Genomic DNA, 21,935 nt, shown 5'->3' on the forward strand with positions numbered 1-21,935 from the left:
AATAAGAAAAAAGAAAGACAGAAAGCCAGATTTGAGATCAACGCAAAAGTCTGTTAGAAGAAGAAAAAAAGAAAATACAAAGAGTGTGTGAACAGAGTCTGAGAGGGGGGTTGATGATGAGGCTCAAGCAAACGAAGAAGAGTAGAAGAAGAAGAAATAGATAGACCCCAGGAGACTTCCTCCCTGGTGAAGAGTAAGGCAGAGGGGGGAGTCGGACCACGGAGGCGGGTCACAAGCGGCTGGGGCTCTCGTTACCGTTGGCCAGGTTCTCGTTGCTCTCGTAGCAGCCCGAATCCCGCGGAGAGTCCGCCAGGAGGCCACACCTCTCTAGGAGCTCCTTGTCCCCAGGCTGGCCGCTTTGCTCCGGGTCGCTGCTGCCTGCAGGGACACAACATCACCCTCAGGGGGGCGGGCAGAATACACCTTCAGCGGATGGGTATTTCAATTAGTCTGTGATCTAGAAAGGACGAGGTTGTTTGTGCATGTTCAGTATAATGGACTTAAAGAAAACGATGTGTGTAGTATTACTAATAATGATGCTTTCTTTATGCTGCACCTCTCACAATTATAGTGAATTATGATGAATGAAACGAATGGCCATGAACTTATATCAACGACACCAATTCATCATTAGTAAACAGATGCTAGAAGCCAATTTAAAATATGCATTAACCATGACCCTACAGATACATTTTTGGCCTATTTTCTATTTTGTCATGTTGTCAAAGATTCAGGATTCAGGAAAGATTGCATCTATAGATACGAGTAAATAAGTACCCGGTCAGGATCAGGAGGCATCTCGCTACATGCTAGGCTGCGGACACCAGGGTTCAAACCCCATCACAGTTCAAGCTGGGGGTCAAACCGCTGCCCCTTCCCACTAGACTGCCAGGGCCCCCCCCCGCCCCACAGCCAGCAACCAGTGTCCTCCTCTGAGGGTCGGTCAGACCTACCGTCGTACTCCTGCAGCAGCTCCACGGCGGTGAGCAGCACGGCGCGGTGCTGGGGGTCCCGTATGTTCAGCTCGTCCAGGTCCTCCTCCTCCAGCAGCTGGAAGGTGTCCAGGTCCTCGTAGCCGTTGAACAGGAATGTGGGGAGGTGCTCCTGGGGGGGAAGAACTGGGTCAACACGGCGGGAGAGGGGTGAAACCCAAAAGAGATCTCCCTGTATATATTTATATATGCTATTCTATCCAAGTGCATACTGCCCTGGCATGGGTCGGGGACAGTGGGAATTGAACCCTTAACCCTGGCACTGTTAACGCCATGCTTTAATAGTTGAGGTAAAGAGGACAACTTCTACTGTGTTAGAGTAAAGTCTTTAAAACTGCCATCTACTGCGATTTGATCAGAAACAGAGATGCTTCCTCGCATAAGAGCCAACAGATCAGAAGAACATTCACAGAAACCAATTTTGAGAGGTGAGATAGCTCTTTTTTGTTGAAATGCTTCACCGGTGCAAAGCGGAAGACTGACCGAAAACAACCTGACCCATCGCATCCTGACCATACCCACGAGACCCACGAGACCTGACACAGACCCACCGAGACCCACGAGACCTGACACAGACCCACCGAGACCCACGAGACCTGACACAGACCCACCGAGACCCACGAGACCTGACACAGACCCACAAGACCCACGAGACCTGACACAGACCCACAAGACCCACGAGACCTGACACAGACCCACCGAGACCCACGAGACCTGACACAGACCCACGAGACCTGACACAGACCCACCGAGACCCACGAGACCTGACACAGACCCACGAGACCTGACACAGACCCATGAGACCTGACACAGACCCACGAGACCTGATGCAGAGCCGACCATCTGAGACTAGACCCAGACCCAGATCAAACCCAATCATCCCATCCAGACCTGACCATCCCAGACCCCACTGGACCAGAACAGACTTGACCAGCCCAACTCAAACCAGACCCAACCCAGACCCAACCCATCCAGACCAGACCAGACCGCCCCGGACCCAGACCCAATGAACCCATCCAGACCAGACCTGACCGCCCTGGACCCAGACCCAACCAACCCAACCAGCCCATCAGCCCAACCAACACATCCAGACCAGACCAGACCAGACCACCCCGGACCCAACCAACCAGCCCATCCAACCCGTCCAGAACAGACCTACCTTGAGGTTGATGCGGTCCAGGAGCTCGTCGACGGAGGTGGGCTTGGGCTGGCGGGCCTTCTTCCTCCTGCGGTTCTTCTTGGGCTTCGCCTCCGTCTCCTCGCTCACCACGTCCACGTAGATGAACTTAAAGGTGCCCACTTTCCCGCCCAGCAGCCCCATCCAGGTGCCCATTGGAGGCTTGCTGATGACATCAATCATGTCTCCACTCTGCAACACAAAGTCCAGCCCAATCAATTACAGCTCTAGATCAAGACCAGGTAAATCAATCACTTATCTATTCTGTAGAACAAGACCAGAGGGACCAATTACAGATCTAGATCAAGACCAGGTAAATCAATCACTTATCTAGTCTGTAGAACAAGACCATAGGGTCCAATTACAGATCTAGATCAAGACCAGGTGAATCAATCACTAATCTATTCTGTAGTACAGGACCAGAAGGATCAATTACAGATCTAGATCAAGACCAGGTGAACCAATCCCTTATCTACTCTGTAGAACAAGACCAGATGGATCAATTACAGATCTAGATCAAGACCAGAGGAATCAATCACTTATCTAGCGAAAGACCAGGTCAATCAATTACATCTCTACATTAAAAGGAAGAGACAAGGTCAATTTAACAGACATACACCCTGTAAACATTTGCATTATTTGTATTAATAACAAATAATAATAATGCTAATAATAATGATTATTATGATTTACTACTAGTAATTATAAGTAAAGGTCCTTTGATAAGCCATTTCATTTCATTTAATGATCGTTGAAATTAGATTTCTGTTGAATGCCTATTAACAAGTCAGTAATCATACTGCCTTGTAATGTCAGTGGGCATGGACAGTGTCCTGAGGGCAGTGTTGTGCAAGTTAGGGTTTAAAATGAATTAATTCACGTTCATAGTTCACCAATTCAGTTTTGAATTAGTTCATGTTCATTTCATTAACAGTTTTTTTAGACACCGAAAAACTGTTGGAGTGAGTATTCTGTGCTTATCTTTTAAAATGAATCCTCTCCATTACCTGCTGCCCATCACTACAATCTCAAATTGTTGTGGATATTATTTGTACACCAGTTTCATTCATCTCAACTAAGGCAGTAACTCTATTTAATAAACATGTCATCTGGACCTAAGCATCAATTCAGAATGTCACAATCTGAACTAGTTCAAGTTCAAGTTCTTTAGTTAAAAATAAAGTTCAGTTCAAAGTTAATAGAAAAATGAACTTGTTCAATGAGCTAGTTCTTTTGAACTAGTTCATGCACAACACTGCCTGAGGGTCAGCAGTACCTTCAGCTTGAGGGAGTCTGTGTCGTAGGGGCTGGGGGTGAAGTCGGTGTGCACCAGGGCGCGCCCACAGAAGGGCCCGCCGTACGGCAGCTCGTCCTCCTCCCCGTCCTCAGACTTCACCGTTTCTCTGTTGCTGTTGGAGGAATCGGTGGTTCCCACTGTCTGACCGCCTGGAGACACCGCCGAAGACCAAGAAGAACTTAACTCAGCAATGCAGAATACGATGCGAATAAACGTGTGCAAGAGATCACAAATACATTTAATAAGAAATTACATAGAAATAAAAAAAGAAAAATTAATTAATTCAATTAAAATGATAAATACATGAAAACGCATGATAGAAAGATCACAAGGATAAAAAGACGGCATCACATAAAGACAAGTACAAGATAAAAAGTGTGTTTTTAGAAGCGATTCAAAAGATTTGACTGATTCCGCAAGCCTCAACTCCAAGGCCAAGGCATTCAAAAGTCTAGGGCCTCATTAACAGTATGAACCAGGGCCCCACCCCAGACAGGCTGAGAAGAAGAAACCAAGATGTGATACGTGCAGCCGGGTGCCAGACCGACTCATGCTTTTAAAGTGTTCAGTAACACCTTCAAATTAATTTAGAGCTGAACAAGAGAGAAGGGGAGATGCCGTACATTCAGGGCTGTGAACAGCATCGTGTGTATATGTGACTCAGAACACGCTGCGTGTTGAGACCAGGACCATCCATGCATATTGCCCCGCTAGCCGGTCCTCTGTGAGTACCATCGGGTGTTTGTTATGGGTTTTCAATCCCGCTGAATAACCAGATGGCTCACGCGAAATAATTACAAAGCCCAACACAAAAAAATAAACAGTGACTGTGAGTTATTCAGAACCAATTATTTTGCGTACAATTGCTGACACTTAATCATGTACTAATTGGGCAGAATCTGCTCCATCCTGTTGGTAAAGTCCCAAGAATGCTCCCACTTACACACACATCGTTGTGAAAACATACAAATGATGCACACACACACACACACACACACACACACACACACACACACACACACAAACACAAGCATGCCCCTACACAAAGACATAAAACCACAAACTCGCACACATACTAACACATGCACAGAGACACACAGAGACCTTGGGTGCGCATGCACCAACACTCCCAACCAACAGACCCCTGCAAACACACACAGACACACGAACACACGCACACTTTCATGGGAACACAAACACACAGGCACGCACATAAACACACACACACACACACACACACACACACACACACACACACACACACACACACACACACACACACACACACACACATACACACACACACTTACTCATGGAGCTCTGTCCGCTCAGGGAGCTGCGGAGGCTCTCCACGGACCCCCCCAGCTTGGCCTTCCCAGGGGAGTCGGGGTCCCTGTGGGGGGACTGGGGGCAGCTGGACGTGCGGTCCGGACTGGACTACACACCGCAAAAGAGACGCACAAAAAACACACAAATAAGATTGATTCCATTACTCAATTTTGCACATTTTGGTTTGTTCTTTGGGGGTCGTTCATTCTACGATTAGTAATCCGACGTATTTCACAAGTAGAAACGAGATATTTGGACAAGAAGATAAAAACATGGAATGAGAGCTGGGACTTGGTGATTGGTTATTGGAATGTGAGTCCCAGGCTGGATTACATCATCACATCTGTTTTAGAGATCATTGTTGAGTAGGGGAATTTAAAAAAAGAAAAAAATTGTGAGATACATTTACTTGGTCAGAATGTTTTGGCACGGACGAGCTAATAATGAATCTGTCTTAAAATGTCATGATATCTTCTAGCATCAGCAGAATGTCATTGAGCAAGTCCAAAATGAACTGTAGCGTGTACTGGTGACAGGAGTGCGCGCCGGCTGTGGGACGTGCCTGTTCAGAGAGGGAGCAGTGGTATCTCTTGGAGATCCGCTTCCTCATGGTGTCCCTCACAGACTTGACCTTCTTGCCCAGAGAAATGCGGGACATGGTGGGGGATTTAACGTTGTCCCTCGCACCGCCTCCATCTTTGTTCTGGTGTTAGAAGCCGCAGAGAAGGAAAGGAAAAGGAGGGAAGAGGTGTGAGCGAATGAGACTGGCGTGAGTTTAATCTCCGAGGTTGATTTGCCGGTGTGAAGGGCTACTCACGGAGGAATTGCAGTCGCAGTGGAAAGAGTGCAGGATGCGGTTGTTCAGATCAAATCCTCCGAAACTACACGTTCTCTGTGAATGAAAAAAATAACAACTTTCAAGCTACTTTCTTCTGTAGTTTCCCCGGTAATAGTGCTTCATGGTGGATGGTTTGGGTAGTGTTATGAAAACGCAAATAATGCTTTTGACATGGAGGGTTGGATTTGTCATAGTTTAAAAAAGAATTTTTCAGAACACACTAACTCAGCTTTAAACACCAATAGTATAAAGATGATTCCATAAGAAAGTCAAAAGTGTATGTGCGTGTGTTTGTGTGTTTGTGTGTGTGTGTGTGTGTGTGTGTGTGTGTGTGTTTCTGTATGTGTGGGTATGTTTCTGTGTGGTGTGTTTGAATAATAACTTGGAACACTATTATTTGTGTACCATGTTTGATCCGTTGCCCATAGCTCCTGATAAGCGGTGAGCTAACTGTATTGCCCCTTATCCATCAAAGTGAGGAGCGTGGTCTAAGGTGCGTCAACAGATAAGGGAAGGGCTTAGTTCGTTTCAAGCTCACAAGCATGCTTGGTTTCCGTGCAGGGAGAAAAATCATTGTGTCTCAGGCACCCAGATGTCTTTGTTTTACCCAGCAGGCGAGCAAACCTGAGATGTATTTACAGTGGGACACTTGTGGTCATTGTATTATTCAAAGAAAACATCAATGCAGCTTTTAAATCAAACAAGCTTACAAGATAAGATGTATCCATGTTTACAGGGGGAGCCATAAAAAAAAAATCAATGCACCTACAGGATTCCAACTCCCATCAGGACTACAACTCCCATCAGGACTACAACTCCCATCAGGACTACAACTCCCATCAGGACTACAACTCCCTACAGGACTACAACTCCCATCAGGACTACAACTCCCTTCAGGACTACAACTCCCTTCAGGACTACAACTCCCTACAGGACTACAACTCCCATCAGGACTACAACTCCCATCAGGACTACAACTCCCTACCGGACTACAACTCCCTACAGGACTACAACTCCCTACAGGACTACAACTCCCATCAGGACTACAACTCCCATCAGGACTACAACTCCCTACAGGACTACAACTCCCTTCAGGACTACAACTCCCTACAGGACTACAACTCCCATCAGGACTACAACTCCCTTCAGGACTAATGCTGTGATCCATTTGTGGTACGCCCACCCGTACGAGTCGTAAGGTGTAAATCTCCCAGATTACTTGCGGCATTTCACGGAGGCACGCCCCCTTTTGGTCGATCCCACTCAGGATTCCGAGGGTATACCGAGATCAGTGAGGCGACCCTACGACTCGACAACAAAAATGGCTGTGCCCGTAAAGAGATTTACTTTCTCTGTATTTGTACCACGTTGGTCATTTTAATGTCTATTTTAAATGCTCTTACACACTTGATTACATTGCTGCTTTAATCCGGTCACCAATTTATACATTGCACGCTCTTACTGTGCATGCAATACAATTTTCAGCTGGTTTCCAGCTGGTTTGCTGAAGAGGCTAATGTAGCTAACAATAACAATGACTAGCCAATGACAAACGGGAACGCTAGAAGTGCTGCAAGCCAGGAAATGACGTCACATTCTCGCTAGAGCCGGTCGGGTGTACCGGTGTACCATACAAATGGATCGCAGCATAATGGCGCATTTCCAATGGCGGGTACGCTTCGGACCCTGCACGCCTCAGCCCAGTAGTGAGGGTGCTGTACATAGATATAGAACACTAGATGTCTCGTCCGCGCTGCTGGCCAATGGAGACGAACGTCCGCACTGGCGGCCATCTTGCCCCAGTCAGCTCGCTCACCCATAACATTGTGTTGGTAGTGGTACATGTACTTGATAACCATAACTTGCTAAATTTTCAACCAATTTTCAAATGGTTTGGTTCGTTATAAACGTCAGAGATGTAGTTATGACACTGCATACTTATGAATAATTATGTTATGTTCTAAAAAAAAATTAATAATCTAAAATAGGTAAGATTTCCCTTTACAAATAGTAGTAGTTTGTAAGGAACCAAACCGTTTGAAAATCGGTTGAAAATTGACCAAGTTATGGTTATTTAAAAAGTACATGTACCACTACCAACACATGGGTTATGGGTGAGCGAGCTAACTGTGGCAAGATGGCCGCCTGTGATGACGTTCTAGACGTTCCACCGTAAGACATCTAGTGTTCTATATATCTATGGTGCTGTATAGCCCAGCTCAGTTCTGGCTCGCGTTTCCACCGCCGCCACTAGTACCCTTATGGTAGGACAGGGTTTAAGCCGGACGGCGATAGCCACAGCAGCTACGTAAGCATCGTGATCTCATAGCAGCCCGACACAGTGTAGCCTGCTAATATAAATCCAAGGAAAAAGAAGAACGCGCACAATGAACAAAGAGCAACAACGTAGGACGTCCAAGAAGGACGGCAAACTTTTGCGCAACATTTTCTTCAATAAAAGCTTTCGCCGTTGTCCAGAAATACCTCGCGGGTACTGTGTGTTTCTTTGTTATTATCCCCCCTGTCGCACGGAAGGGCCGATTCTGTTGACCTATCAACGTGTAGCTCGAACTTGCTGGGACCCTTTCAGGCGTCTCAGTACCCCAACCGAGTAGTACTGTGAGACGAGTACGGCTCAACACGGCTCAGTCCGGATCACGCCCCGCTTTTGGCGGTGGAAACGCGACCCGCGCCGCACCTTTCCAGACTGAACCGACCTGCACCCGCCGGTGGAAACGCTCCATGAAGCTCCCTCTATGTTATCCGTCCCAGTGAAATGCCCACGGTGACGACCACTCACCCCCGGGAGGCTGAGGGGACTCAGGGCCCGCTGTCGGAGCTCCCCGTCCGTCACAGAGCGCGCCAGTGCGGGCCTCTCGCCACGGGCCCCGCCGGCCCCGCGGCCCCGCTCCTCCCCCCGGGGGGGCCCTGACAGGAGCCTGTGGCCGTGGTGCCGGCCCAGGCTGGAGGAGGCGGCGGCGGCGGCGGCGGCGGCGGCGGTGGCGTGGCCGAACACGGTCCTGTGGCTGCCGCAGGTGTCCAGGCTGCTGGAGGAGCGCGAGGGCGAAGTCGAGGCGGCCGAGTCGCGGTCGTAGCCCAGCTGCTCGCGCAGGGCGGCCGCCAGGGTGTCCACCGTGCCGTCTGCGGAGCACGCCAATGCAGAGGCCAACCCCGCCGCCGCCGGCTGCCTCTTGTGGACGTCGGCGTACAGAGACGCCACGGTGGCCGCGTCGCCGACGAGCCGGCGGGGAGACGCCTCCAGACTCACGCACTCTGCAGAATAACGTACATTTTTTTTGTTGTTGAATCTCTCAAAAGATTCAATGTGTACTTTTTAATTCATTTTAGAAATCTCGCATTGTTTTACGGTGTTATTGTTGTTGCGGTTGAGATTTAAGTAAAGAAACCAACAACACACAAATCTTTCGGCGTGTTGAAAGAGGTGATCAGCGGTACCTTCCGCGCCGGGCCTCCTGCCCTCCTCGATCCGGATCAGCTTCTTCTTCACTTTGCGGGTGGAGTTGACGAGCTTATGAAGCCTCCGGAAGGCCAGCGACTCCTCCTGCTCCGAGTCCGACAGCTCACACGTCTGCAGGCGGAGAGTCGGACTCCGTCAGTTATCGGGACTCACAGACATTTGAACAACAATCACAGGTTAACGTGTGCAGACTGACTTCATGCATCTGGCCCTCACTATTGGATAGACCTACGACCAATCAGAGCAACCACACGTGGTACACATCAGTGGAAGCCATCTTGGTTGTTTATAGAAAAAAGTGCCTCAACGCCACTCCCATAGGGCAGCCCCCTGTACATCTTTACACCTGACGACCAGTTGTGATTGGCCCGGGCCTACTGTCTGTCTGAACGGGAGGGAGGCGGGGCAAGACACATGTGCCAGAGCAAATAAAACACCAGCTCCCAGATTCTTCTGGTTCCCAGGCAACTAATCAGTATAATTAGTACAATTCCATTGCACAAAACACATTGTGTTTTCACAAAATGGAATGCACTCAAACAGAAGTTTAAGAAACCACCGTAGAGACACTTCTGGTCATAAGACCCTATCCGCTGCGTGACAAGGGCTGCCATTTTGGAGAAAATAAAAGCCATTTTCTCCACACGGAAACAGAGAGTGCTTGTGAGCTTGAGACGAACCAAGCCCTTCCCTTATCTGTTGACGCACCTTAGACCACGCTCCTCACTTTGATGGATAAAAATTGAAGGGGCATAACAGTTAGCTCACCGCTTATCAGGAGCTATGGGCAACGGATCAAACAAATGGTACACAACAAATGGTACACAAATAATAGTGTTCCAAGTTATTATTCAAACACACCACACAGAAACATACACACAGACAGGCACACACACCCACACACAGAACCACCCACGCGTACACATACACACACACACCGTACAGAGACATACATACAATACATATACACACTCAAAAATACGCTTGCACACACAAATATCTCCACAAACACACACAAGCGAAGAGAGAGAGAGAACAAGAGAGCGAGAGAGCGAGAGAGAGAGATAGAAATGTTGAGCATGCGATCACCCCACCTAGTCATAAAGAGCTGTGGCCTGCAGATCAGAGCCAGGCGCTCGCCCACTGCACAATAGGGGGTTAGTGCTTTGACAGCCATGAATAGAGGGTCGCTCTGTAAGCCTGGTGTGGGGGGGAGAGGTCCCCGGGAGACAGGGCTTACTGGGGGTTCAGGAGGAGGAGAGAGATGGAGAGAGGGAGAGAGGGAGAGAGAGAGAGAGAGGTGATGTCAATAGCTCTGCAGCCTTGGCACGATAAACCAGCTAGCCCCCCCCCCCCCCCCCTCCCACCCCCAGCACACAGCACTCTGCCCGGAGCCGTGATTCAGCACAACAAGCCAAACAAACAACACGTCAACTTCCACAATTTTTTCTTTCAATTTTTTTTCCTCTCCCTCTTATTCACTACCTCCCTCTCTGCTGTTTTTCAATATATGTTCTCTTCTCTCATTCTTCCCCCAATGACTCTCTCTCTCTCTCTCTCTCTCTCTCTCTCTCTCTCTCTCTCTCTCTCTCTCTCTCTCTCTCTCTCTCTCTCTCTCTCTCTCTCTCTCTCTCTCTCTCTCCTCTCTCTCTCTCTCTCTCTCTCTCTCTCTCTCGGACCAGGGGGTGGGTTGGCGGGGAACTCACGTTGCAGCTGAGCGGGTCTTGGTTGGGGGGTCCGCCGGCCTCAGCCCACTCCACCGGCTCTGCCCTGAAGGGTGTGGCGGTTCTGGAGCTCAAACTCCTTCAGCTGAGGGACAACACAGAGACCTTAATGCTCGGATAGGTTATTAACAGTCGCTCCAAGTTAAATTAACTGACTAATTGACTCATTATTATAATGTACTTGTACACTGCTTAGTCAAATGTTTCTTACAATATTCAACGGGGGGCGATTTGTATTGCTGACAGCTAATTCACTTTCTCAAAGTTCACCTTGACGCTTTGAAACTTTAAAAACAGCATTTCTAAGACGGAACACACAAGTGTGTGCCGTCAGATTGAGAAGGGGATTCTGGGAGAGTGTGACGTCATCGTACCCGTGCCAAGGCCTCCTCCACGGAGATCATGTTCTCCTTCACCATCATCATCAGCTGGATGCGCTCTTCGTCACTCATCGTGATCTCGCTGGCCACGAAGCCGACATCATCTCCCGCTAATGGAATGAAACAATAATGTTTAATTCAGCTATCTGATGAAGTACGCCAAATGACAAATAAAACATATCTTTGAGTACCAAGAGATTTGCTCTACAGTTGTAGAATTCGGAAAGATATGCATAAACAGGCGTGAATGTTGACCAATCGTATGTTTCCAGTCCTTTTTCCTAAAAAATGTGCACAGTTGACAGTACATGATTCTCAGGGATGACCTCTGACCCCCGACATACCTCTTGACGGCTGTCGTGGGAGCCCTTTCTGCGACTTCCGGAAATTCAGCCAAAATGATTTGTTCTTTCTCTTGCCTTCCGACTTTCCTGTAGAATTCCACATATTTGTGTACAAACAAACAGAATGTGTCAAAAACAAACTTTAATATAAAATTTCACGAATATTCATAATGAACAACCACTTTGGGGTTGTTAAAAACAAAGAAAAAAATATTATCTACCAACCAAACCGTTTTGAGTTCAAACAATGAACTACAAAATCTTTGCATAACAGACTGAAACATAAATAGACAGCCTTGACCAATGTGCATACATGAACGCTGAAAACCTTTACAACCTCATCTAGAAAAAACTGAGGGTCGACTTTTTATCTTTTCTGCTTACCCCCTGATCCGTCATCTGAACTGGACTTTTGCACAGGGAACCTAGAGAATCAAACACAAACAGAGAACGACTGTTGAGTCTCCACACAAAGACACAAGCAAGCAAAACACACGTCATAGACACAATACCTGTTCTCCAGCACTGTCTTCTTCATGACTTCCACTATCCCATAACATCCCTCAACACATTCCTCTGTCCTTCTTCCTCCTCTTCCAACCGACCGAAAAATTTATAAAAAAAAATGCCAGAAGCAAAGTGGCCCGTGGCCCCGGCGTCAGAGGCAGGGCAGAACGGGCCAATCAAAGTGACTGCAGCACAGACTCCCTGCTCGCTGTTGATGAACAAGAGGTCACCACCATCCGGCCATTATGGGAACAATGGACCCTTTTCACACACAAAACTGGCTTTTTACAGAAACACCAGCACGAACGTGGCCCCTGCGATTCCACTGTCCCCTGCTCTCTCTCTCTCTCTCTCCCTCACTCCTTCTCTCACCCCCTCTCTCTCTCTCTCTCTCTAGCTGTCTCTCTCTCCCTCTCTCTCTCTCTCTCCATCTCTCTCTTGTGCTATTTCACCCTCTCTGTCTGTCTATCCCCCTCTCTGGGTATAATTGTCTGCCTCTCTTTGTTGCATTCTATCATTGTTCTTTGCATTTTCTGCATGCCTCTCTCTCTCTCTCTCTCTCTCTCTCTCTCTCTCTCTCTCTCTCTCTCTCTCTCTCTCTCTCTCTCTCTCTCTCTCTCTCTCTCTCTCTCTCTCTCTCTCTCTCTCTCTCTCTCTCTCTCTCTCCCACACACCATTTATTTTGGCTCTCGCTCTTATCTTTTTTTGCCACATCAACTGACACTTGTTGCAGATGATGGCAGGGAACAATTCTTATGGAGTTCATTACATTTCTCTTCCACTAGGGGGCAGTGCTACTAACCCAGCTTTAGACTTGCACTATCAATTTTTTAAAAGCAACCCCTTCTTCAGGAACAAATGAAAATGTCTGCGGTGCATGCCTTTTAAAAAAAAATCGAAATGAGAGAGGACGACAATAAACTGAATTCTTTATCTTGGATACAAGCTGTCAGGGTCATGTGGTACTTGTTTTAGGCTTTGCTTGTTGTTGGTTTTATGACTGTAGGCACCCACCCATTACTCAAATTGTGGGATTCAAACAGTACTCCACAAAATGCTTAATGGTGATTCATTACAAAGATGACTTGAAAAATAATTCCATACGTGGTGCAATTTTTTTCCTTTAAAGAAGCATAATTAAATGAATGTGCTGCTGATATGACATTAGTCACGATGACTCCTCTTCCCTCCGTACCTCCTGCTCTGAATTCCTGTGACAGAATATGACGAATCCTAGAAATCCCTCAAAACAGACAATGGCAGGAAGGAAGAGGGAAGGAAGTGCTTCGAGAGGTGAGTGGGGGTGACAGGAAGTGCAGAGAATCCCTACATGTCTGCAAGTTCTGAATCTAAATAAAGACAAACTAAGCCTGCAGGTGTTAGGTAGCAATTATGACAAATATAAATATTTATATTTATACGAGACCAAAGCATTCGTCACTATGACTCAAAGTGGTGAAATTGTGTGATTGTGTTTGGCTAGGATTTACTATGCCAGTGATTTTATCGTGTCATTAAACATATCTCAAAAGTGGACCAGGACACTATATATTTGTGTATATATATATAACGATATATATACAGTATATATTTATATATCTCTCTGTGTAAGAAACACTTACTTTCCCCCGCTTTTTATCATCATCATCTTTATCTTGTTCTGACATTTTTGTGTTGAATCTGTCATCATCACACAAAGTTTTCAATGTATTTGTGTCAAGTCAAAACTGTATTCGTACGTCAGTTTTATCGCTACGGCTGTCTGAACGGGTTTCACACCCACCCTAGGGGGGCCCGAGGCAGAGGAGCCCCAGACTAAACTCTACCAAACCCCGCCGCTAAAGGAAAATAAACCTTCAAAGAGACACGAGCAGTGGGGGATCCCTCCTCTAGGGAGGACCAGAGCAGCGCAGACAAAATAGAAGGAAGGAAAGAATGAAAGCAAGATAAAAGAAGTAAAGAACAAAAGAAAGGAAGGAAGAAAGAAAGAAAGACAGACAGAAAGAAAGAAAAAAAGAAAGACAGTTAGAAAAAGAAATGTTCCTCTCACCGTCTGTCGATTTCTGGGGTCGACATGGCACTGCTGAGGCCCAGGGACTCCTAAAAACACAGGGAGGGAGAGAGAGTAAGATACATAGAGAGAGAGGAGAGCGAGAGAGAGAGAGAGAGAGAGAGAGAGAGAGAGAGAGAGAGAGAGAGAGAGAGAGAGAGAGAGAGAGAGAGAGAGAGAGAGAGAAAGAGGGGTCACCTGAAACCCAACACATGGTAATGATTCCAGATACATTTGTTTTCTTAACCATTGGACACATACTCCATTAACAGCTAACTATTGATATAGCTGGCTATGTTGTTTGGTATCTGTTTGGTGATATACAGACAGGATTAGTGTCTAGTGTTTAGTTTCTTAAATGACCATGTGTTTGGTTTCTGATCAAGTGTAAAAAAAAATTATGAATGAAAAGTAAACTAAACAGTTTTAAATTTTGTCCCACCGTTCATTTAAACCTCTAGATCCCTGCCAAAAACCAGAGCATTGGGTCGGGACATCTTCGTGCATCCAACTCTGTCACGACACTTCACCAATAGCATGTTATAAGCAACCACAATCTCCCCTTATCATCACCATCCATCTGCGATGTGTGGGGTGTGAATGTGAGAAGGACTTTATAGCTGAGGCTTTACTGCTCATCCCTAGAGAGGGCCGTGACTACGACCGTGATGTTATCTCAGCGTGTCGGAGGGGCGGCGGACAGAGGACAGGAAGTGGGGGAGAGAGGAGGGGAGGTGGGGGTTCAGTGAGCAGTCATCTCACCTGGATCTGTGTGCGGAGCTGAACAGACGAGGCAGCTGACTCAATCTTTCCCTGAAAGAGCACACAACACGTGGGGGTAAATTATAGTGTCATCACAGCACAGGAATAGACATAATATTTAGTCGGGCAGCGGGGCTAGCCAGGCTGCGGTATGGAACAACACGCGCTGCCACTAGCCGCTAACCGCTAGCCCTGCTGCTAGCCCTGCTGCTAGCCCTGCTGCACAAACACAGGTGCTAGTGCTGCTTTGAGGTTGACATCACACCTTTCAGGGTTATTGAGCACAAGGAAATCAAACTCAGAGGTCCAAAGTCTGGGTGTGATGTGTGCATACTTTAGGCACACGTATGATTTACACATACATTATTCAGCCATGGCCTATAGATATGTATTTTCTGCATTGTCCTTCTCGTTGTACCTTCTGCTGGGACACCCACCTTTCCAGGAATTCTGGGATGGATCAATTATTATCGTGTCTTACATTATTTTCATGTTGTACTGTACAAATGAGGTTTTATGACAATAAAAACTCAAAAGTTCTTTACACAAACATTCACAGCAAAAAACAGTAAACAGTAACCGCATCCTAAACATGATGGGTGGAGTGAGCACATCACCAGTGTTGGGTGCTGGGTGTCTACCTGTACAGGTACACTGTGTACAGATACAGGGTGCTGGGTCTCTACCTGTACAGGTACACTGTGTACAGATACAGGGTGCTGGGTGTCTACCTGTACAGGTACAGTGTATAGGGTGCTGGGTGTCTACCTGTACAGGTACAGTGTATAGGGTGCAGGGTGCTGGGTGTCTACCTGTACAGGTACAGTGTATAGGGTGCAGGGTGCTGGGTGAGTGTATAGGGTGCCCACCTTGTCAGCCTCCTGCACTAGCTTGCGCTTGCGTAGCTCCTCCATCCTCTCACACACGTCGCTGAGCGACGTCCCGTAGAAGCAAGAGTACTCCTTGGCCAGCACACCGATGCTGCCCGCAGTCCCATCCTGGAGGGAACGGACAACATTAAGATTGGATGATGTGGTATGTACTGTAAATGTTATGTTCTGTATGTACGTACTGTATGTTGTGTGTGCTGAATGCACTTTATGAATGGATGTCTGTCGAAATGTTACATTGGAAGCAATTCTCTGAACAAATCCGATATGTAATGGCTGGCTCCTGTATGCTAAACCTAGCTTTGCCGGTCTGTCTGGCTCCAATGCTAACCTTAGCCTAGCTGAGACAGGCTCCAATGCTAACCTTAGCCTAGCTGAGACAGGCTCCAATGCTAACCTTAGCCTAGCTGAGACAGGCTCCAATGCTAAGCTTAGCCTAGCTGAGACAGGCTCCAATGCTAACCTTAGCCTAGCTGAGACAGGCTCCAATGCTAACCTTAGCCTAGCTGAGACAGGCTCCAATGCTAAGCTCAGCCTAGCTGAGACAGGCTCCAAAGCTAAGCTCAGCCTAGCTGAGACAGGCTCCAAAGCTGACCTCAGCCAAGCCAAAACACAACTCTAGGGAGTCTGAGCATCATGAGGAGAGTGATTGGGATGCGCCAGAATCATCTTAAAATTCCAAAGACTCACGAAACCACTGTCCAAAGGCTAGCCCTCGGTCCGCTGTACCCCCGCTCATACTCACACCAACACTCACACCAACCACTCGCTCAGAGAGAGGGCTCGTACTGAGCTCATACTCGCCCTCCAGAACTGATCTCATTCGATGCATTGGCTCATTACTTAAGGACTTATTATCTGGAAATGTTGGACATTGTACCTGTGTATGTTTCCTTACTTGAAATCCCAAAACTGTCTTTAATTGTGTGTAAATTGTGTGTTTTATTTGTATGAAACATATATGCATCGGCTGTTCTATGCTGCCCTATCTTGGCCAGGTCTCTCTTGAAAAAGAGATTTTAATCTCAAGTAAACTTTTACCTGGAAAAAATAAAGGTAAAATAAAAATAATAGAAATAATAGAAAGAGTAGTTTGAAGGCTGGGTAGTGAGGATATATGATGTGTCATCTTCGACAGCAGGAAGCAGAGAGAGGAATAATACCCAGAAGCCCTCAGTGACCAGGGCAGACCCGGGGGACAGAACTATTGTCTACAATCACGTCTCAACTTCTCTCCCGTGTGTTTACCACCGACTCTCTCTTCCACCTTTGACCCGAGACCCCTGACCTCCTGTTCTCCGACACGACACACACACACACACACGACACACACACACACACACACGCTCTTCCCCCTCATCCTTCATCTGATCAGTGACCCACACACTCACAGCTCAACCACACAGCCCCCCTTCCTTCTCCTCGATCTTGACCTGTAACCCCCCCCCCCACACACACACACACACACACACACCTCCTGCGTCTGCGGTGACGCAAGTGAAACGCCTCGCTACACTCACTTAAGTACAAGCAAGGGTCAACTGGAATGTCCAGGTTGCATCTCTATATACTCTCTCTCTCTATATATATATACTTCTCTCTCTCTCTCTCTCTCTTAATATACCTCTCTCTCTCTCGGTCTGAACCCCCTCATTTTACTGTCATTCTATATGTCTATTTTAAAGACATCCGAACAAAGGAACATTAACCACAGATCACTCGATGATGTGATGTTTTTTTCATCAATTCAATCAAGAGAAACATATTTCGTTAAAATATAGATAGTAACTTGTGTGTTTTAATATATGAATTGTACTTATTATTTTTAATGTATTTTAAATGACTACAGATTCTTTGCTTTTGTTTGTTTTGGCAGTTGGGTCTTCACAGCTGAGGCAAACATTTGTTGCTGAATTTCAGCAAAGAATGTCAGAAGTGGCACTTGATATTGATTAAGTTGATGACCTGTTTCAAACATAGAGGATATGGCCTAAGTAAGTAAGTAAGTAAGTAATAAACAGTTTGATATGCAGCCGGGCATATCAAACTGTTTATTTCCCTGCCTCTCTGTGATTATCCCGTTTATTCTACTTCTTGCTTGCCAACATGATAAAACAATTCAAATACTTTAATAATTATGCTTTTTCTTATTCGTATTGCATGCTTATTAAATGTATACTCTGTTTGAGTTCATCTCCCTCAAAAAGTAGTCCCCTTTAGAACTACGGTGAATAACGTTAGCTCAGCTGTAGCTAATTAGTTACTATGGCAACCACACAAGGCTGCATCTGATCACTAGTTTAATAACGTAGTTGCTACATTGTATCTCGCTTGCGAAACTATGTGTTCGACTGACCCTCCGATAGATTTACGACACATTTTAGAAACTTTTTTAAACAAGGTTTATTTTTACAATGGACCTCATGTTTGAAATTTCTGTGATAGAAAAAAAAATACAAGCGGCGTATTGATCTATTATTTGATGACGCTGTGCTCAGTCAGCAGCAAGTACAACCGACAAGTCAGCGGGCAGCCTGCCGGGTTAATGCCCTCCTCCCGGCCAATCAGAATCAAGCATTCTTAAACAAAGTAGAATAAGTCCTGTTTATGTATGTATCCTCTTGTCACGTAATACATTTGTGATTGAATTTCCGACCGTTACAGTGTTTTTTTTTTTTGCTTGATATTCGATATCCGTTCGAACTTGATCTTTCTAAAAAAGTGACAGCCCATTAGTAACACCTGGATGGTGCCTTTTCAAATGCGTCTGCATGTTCGATGAGTTTCCATCTACATAACCGATCGCTGTTGAACAATGTCGGCATACAGCTTTCGACTTGTCCACTCGTTTTTCACCGTTTTCATTAACCTGGAATCCAGGTCCGGGGGGAACTCTGACTTCATGTTTTAAGTTCCGCACCGCAAAACAAGCCTTTCCATTCGCCATATTAACGCTATGTACTAGGGATGTGAATAACTCAAATTTTTCATGGTTGAATAATCCGTGGGTGGTATGAACGAATAATCGATTATTGGATGTGTGCCGACATTCACAAAGGCAGCCATGGATCATCGGCAAGAAATCACTTAATATCTTAAACGCAAAAAAACTAACAGTGATCAGTGTTTTAGATTATTTTAAGAACATAACATAATTATTCATAAGTATGCAGTGTCATAACTACATCTCTGACGTTTATAACGAACCAAACCATTTGAAAATCGGTTGAAAATTGAGCAAGTTATGGTTATTTAAAAAGTACATGTACCACCACCAACACAATGTTATGGGTGAGCGAGCTGACTGTGACAAGATGGCCGCCAGTGCGGACGTTCGTCTCCATTGGCCAGCAGCGCGGACGAGACATCTAGTGTTCTATATATATCTATGCCCAGAAGTGCCTGTACCGTGACGGTTTGGTACAAACGTGTATCGTTACACCCCTAATGCTAACCCTAGCCCAGCTAGAACACACGCCCAGGGGTTCTGCGACTAGCTAAAATGCTAACTTGGCTAAAACTTCTCTCCACTGCCTCATCTCAAAGCCACTCACTGCGTTTTATGGTGTGTCATAGTGCGAAACTATCATTAAAGAATTACAGTCTGTCACTCTGTCTGTCTGTCTCTCTCTTGCTCTGTCTCTTCCTCTCACTGTGCTGTGATATATAAATAATTGTTCTTATCATATCTCATTGACTATTTGAAATGACAGCAGATTTTTGGCAGTTGGACCTTCACAGCTGAGGCAAAGATTTGTTGCTGAATCATTCAACAAAGAATGTCAGAAGTGGGATTCGAACCCACGCCTCCAGGGGAGACTGCGACCTGAACGCAGCGCCTTAGACCGCTCGGCCATCCTGACATATGAGCCTGTGTCAGTTTGCTTCTTACATGATCAGGTGTCTATCCCGTTAAGGTCAACCAGAACCGGTTCGCTAACGGTTCCCAGAGCTCAGACCAGACACGGTGAAGGTTTAGCTTTATAACTACACATATCCTAGCTTGAACACGCCCCCAAAGCACTCACACCGGCTCTATGCTAACCCTAGCCTAGCTTAAAACCTACCCCAATAGCACTCACGCTGGCTGTCATGCTAACCCTACTGTGTTTAATACTACTCATGAAAGAAAAAAGTGTCTGACTGACCTTTACAATTAAATTAACTTAAACACGTCAACCTTAAATAATACAGACAGCCACCAATTCCTCCATATGGTGCACACAAACCATGAAAAAGAATCTCACTATGATCACTGCACTCGCGTTGACATGTCCAGGGGAAGGAGGTAGGGCAGAGGAACCAGGTTATTAAACTGACTGACTGTAACTCTTTGATGATGATGCATCATCATCATCATCATCATCATCATCATCATCATCATCATCCACCCACTCTCCCACGGCTCCTCTGGCGATATGTAAATTAGGCGAACCCTGCAGAAAAACATCTTCTCCACTGCTGTCAAGACTAAACTTCCACTGTGTGTGTGTGTGTGTGTGTGTGTGTGTGTGTGTGCAGACTTTGTCTCGTGGTGTCCTGGTACAGTGACTGTGACTGTGTGGCCTGTCCCCCAACAGAACGAGACTGAGCGAGAGAGAGCGACAGAGTGATAGAGAGAAAGAGAGAGAAAGAGCAATAGAGACAGAGAGAGACAGAGAGAGAGAGAGAGAGAGAGAGAGAGAGAGAGAGAGACCATTCATCCCAGGCTAGAAGTCTGGCCGTATGCTAAGGGCCAAGGGCCAGTCTAGCCTTCACTCACACACACACACACACACACACACACACACACACACACACACACACACACACACACACACACACACACACACACACACACACACAGTGAAGTGCGCTGCGCTGTGTCTAGCTGTGGACTCGCCAGCCGTTACTGTGACAACACGACACATAAGCAGCCCATTGTGACGGTGGTTTCAGCGCCACATGATATTCCACTGCCCCGAGTGCTCTTGGGCACGGGTTCTGCTGTATGTTCTCGCCATACGACAACACAGTACACAGATGTGTCCTTGTTGGGACCCTATCCCTACCTCGCTCCCTCCCCCGCCCTCTCTTTATTCAATTGTTTTTCACTTTCTGCTCAGGTCTGGCTATAAGTCTTTGTCTCTCATTTGTTCTCGCCCTTTTTGTCCGTCTAGTTAAAAAGGATTTGTAAAAGTATTGCATGCGCCATATGATATCATTTAAGCAACAGATTCTCACTCTAGGCGTTGACTGCTGATGCAGAGGGTGCCCTTGTGTGTCGTCATTCGACGCAGGGGGTTTGTGATCCCTCCACGGCGAGGTCTGATGCCCGGGGAAAGCACTCCCGCAAATCTTTTTTTCGTAGGATGGTAGGGTCAAGTACCGCCTTTTAGGGTTAGGGTTAGGGTAGAAGTGGTTACGGTTAGGGTTAGGGTAGTAGTGGTTAGGGTTAGGGTAATAGTGGTTACGGTTAGGGTTAGGGTAGTAGTGGTTAGGGTAGGGTAGAAGTGGTTAGGGTTAGGGTAGTAGTGGTTATGGTTAGGGTAGTAGTGGTTATGGTTAGGGTAGTAGTGGTTAGGGTTAGGGTAGTAGTGGTTAGGGTTAGGGTAATAGTGGTTAGGGTTAGGGTAATAGTGGTTACGGTTAGGGTTAGGGTAGTAGTGGTTAGGGTTAGGGTAATAGTGGTTAGGGTTAGGGTAATAGTGGTTACGGTTAGGGTTAGGGTAGTAGTGGTTAGGGTTAGGGTAGTAGTGGTTAGGGTTAGGGTTACGCACTTATCACTGTTTGCTGTGGCGGCGAACAGTCAACTCATTACATTGTAATGAGTTGAAAACCCCCTGCGTCGAATGAAGACGCACAAGGACACCCTTTGCGTCAGCAGTTAACGTCCAAAGTCCTGACCAAGTGTTGATTTTTGACAAACTCGGAGTAAGACTGAGTTGAATTTAAGACACTTCGCAGACCAAGACGGAGAAAGACGAGAGGAAGAACAACGACTCTGTGGAGATATAATATTTCACATTTTTGAGAGTAGATTTCCACACAGGCAATGACACTAGAGGACCACCATGATGACATGATAACAACTCCTGCTGCAGATCCCTGCAGACCCGCAATGACACACGGACACATGCAAACACACACACACATGCACAAACACACACACCGCACGCACAAACACA

At 46.5% G+C, this 21,935-nt stretch overlaps 1 protein-coding gene and 1 non-coding gene across 2 annotated transcripts in view; both read right to left on the reverse strand.

Annotated features, from left to right (window-relative positions):
- Positions 1-21,935, reverse strand: part of sash1b (SAM and SH3 domain containing 1b) — a gene marked incomplete at its 5' end in the record, with an annotated part of 66,849 nt that overhangs the window by 2,703 nt on the left and 42,211 nt on the right. The window contains 17 exon segments of the mRNA XM_084482334.1: positions 256-378; positions 954-1,104; positions 2,152-2,361; positions 3,446-3,615; positions 4,777-4,903; positions 5,358-5,498; positions 5,613-5,687; positions 8,434-8,906; positions 9,090-9,222; positions 10,818-10,907; positions 10,909-10,920; positions 11,210-11,325; positions 11,560-11,646; positions 11,944-11,984; positions 14,117-14,166; positions 14,879-14,929; positions 15,748-15,876. Of these exon segments, the coding sequence (XP_084338460.1) occupies positions 256-378; positions 954-1,104; positions 2,152-2,361; positions 3,446-3,615; positions 4,777-4,903; positions 5,358-5,498; positions 5,613-5,687; positions 8,434-8,906; positions 9,090-9,222; positions 10,818-10,907; positions 10,909-10,920; positions 11,210-11,325; positions 11,560-11,646; positions 11,944-11,984; positions 14,117-14,166; positions 14,879-14,929; positions 15,748-15,876 (2,179 nt within the window).
- On the reverse strand, positions 19,549-19,631 carry AC3HAE_032641 (transfer RNA leucine (anticodon CAG)). Its single transcript has one exon. It is a non-coding gene; the product is annotated as a tRNA-Leu (tRNA).

Source organism: Micromesistius poutassou (assembly GCF_964030765.1).
Source record: "Micromesistius poutassou genome assembly, chromosome: 17".
NCBI lineage: Eukaryota > Metazoa > Chordata > Actinopteri > Gadiformes > Gadidae > Micromesistius > Micromesistius poutassou.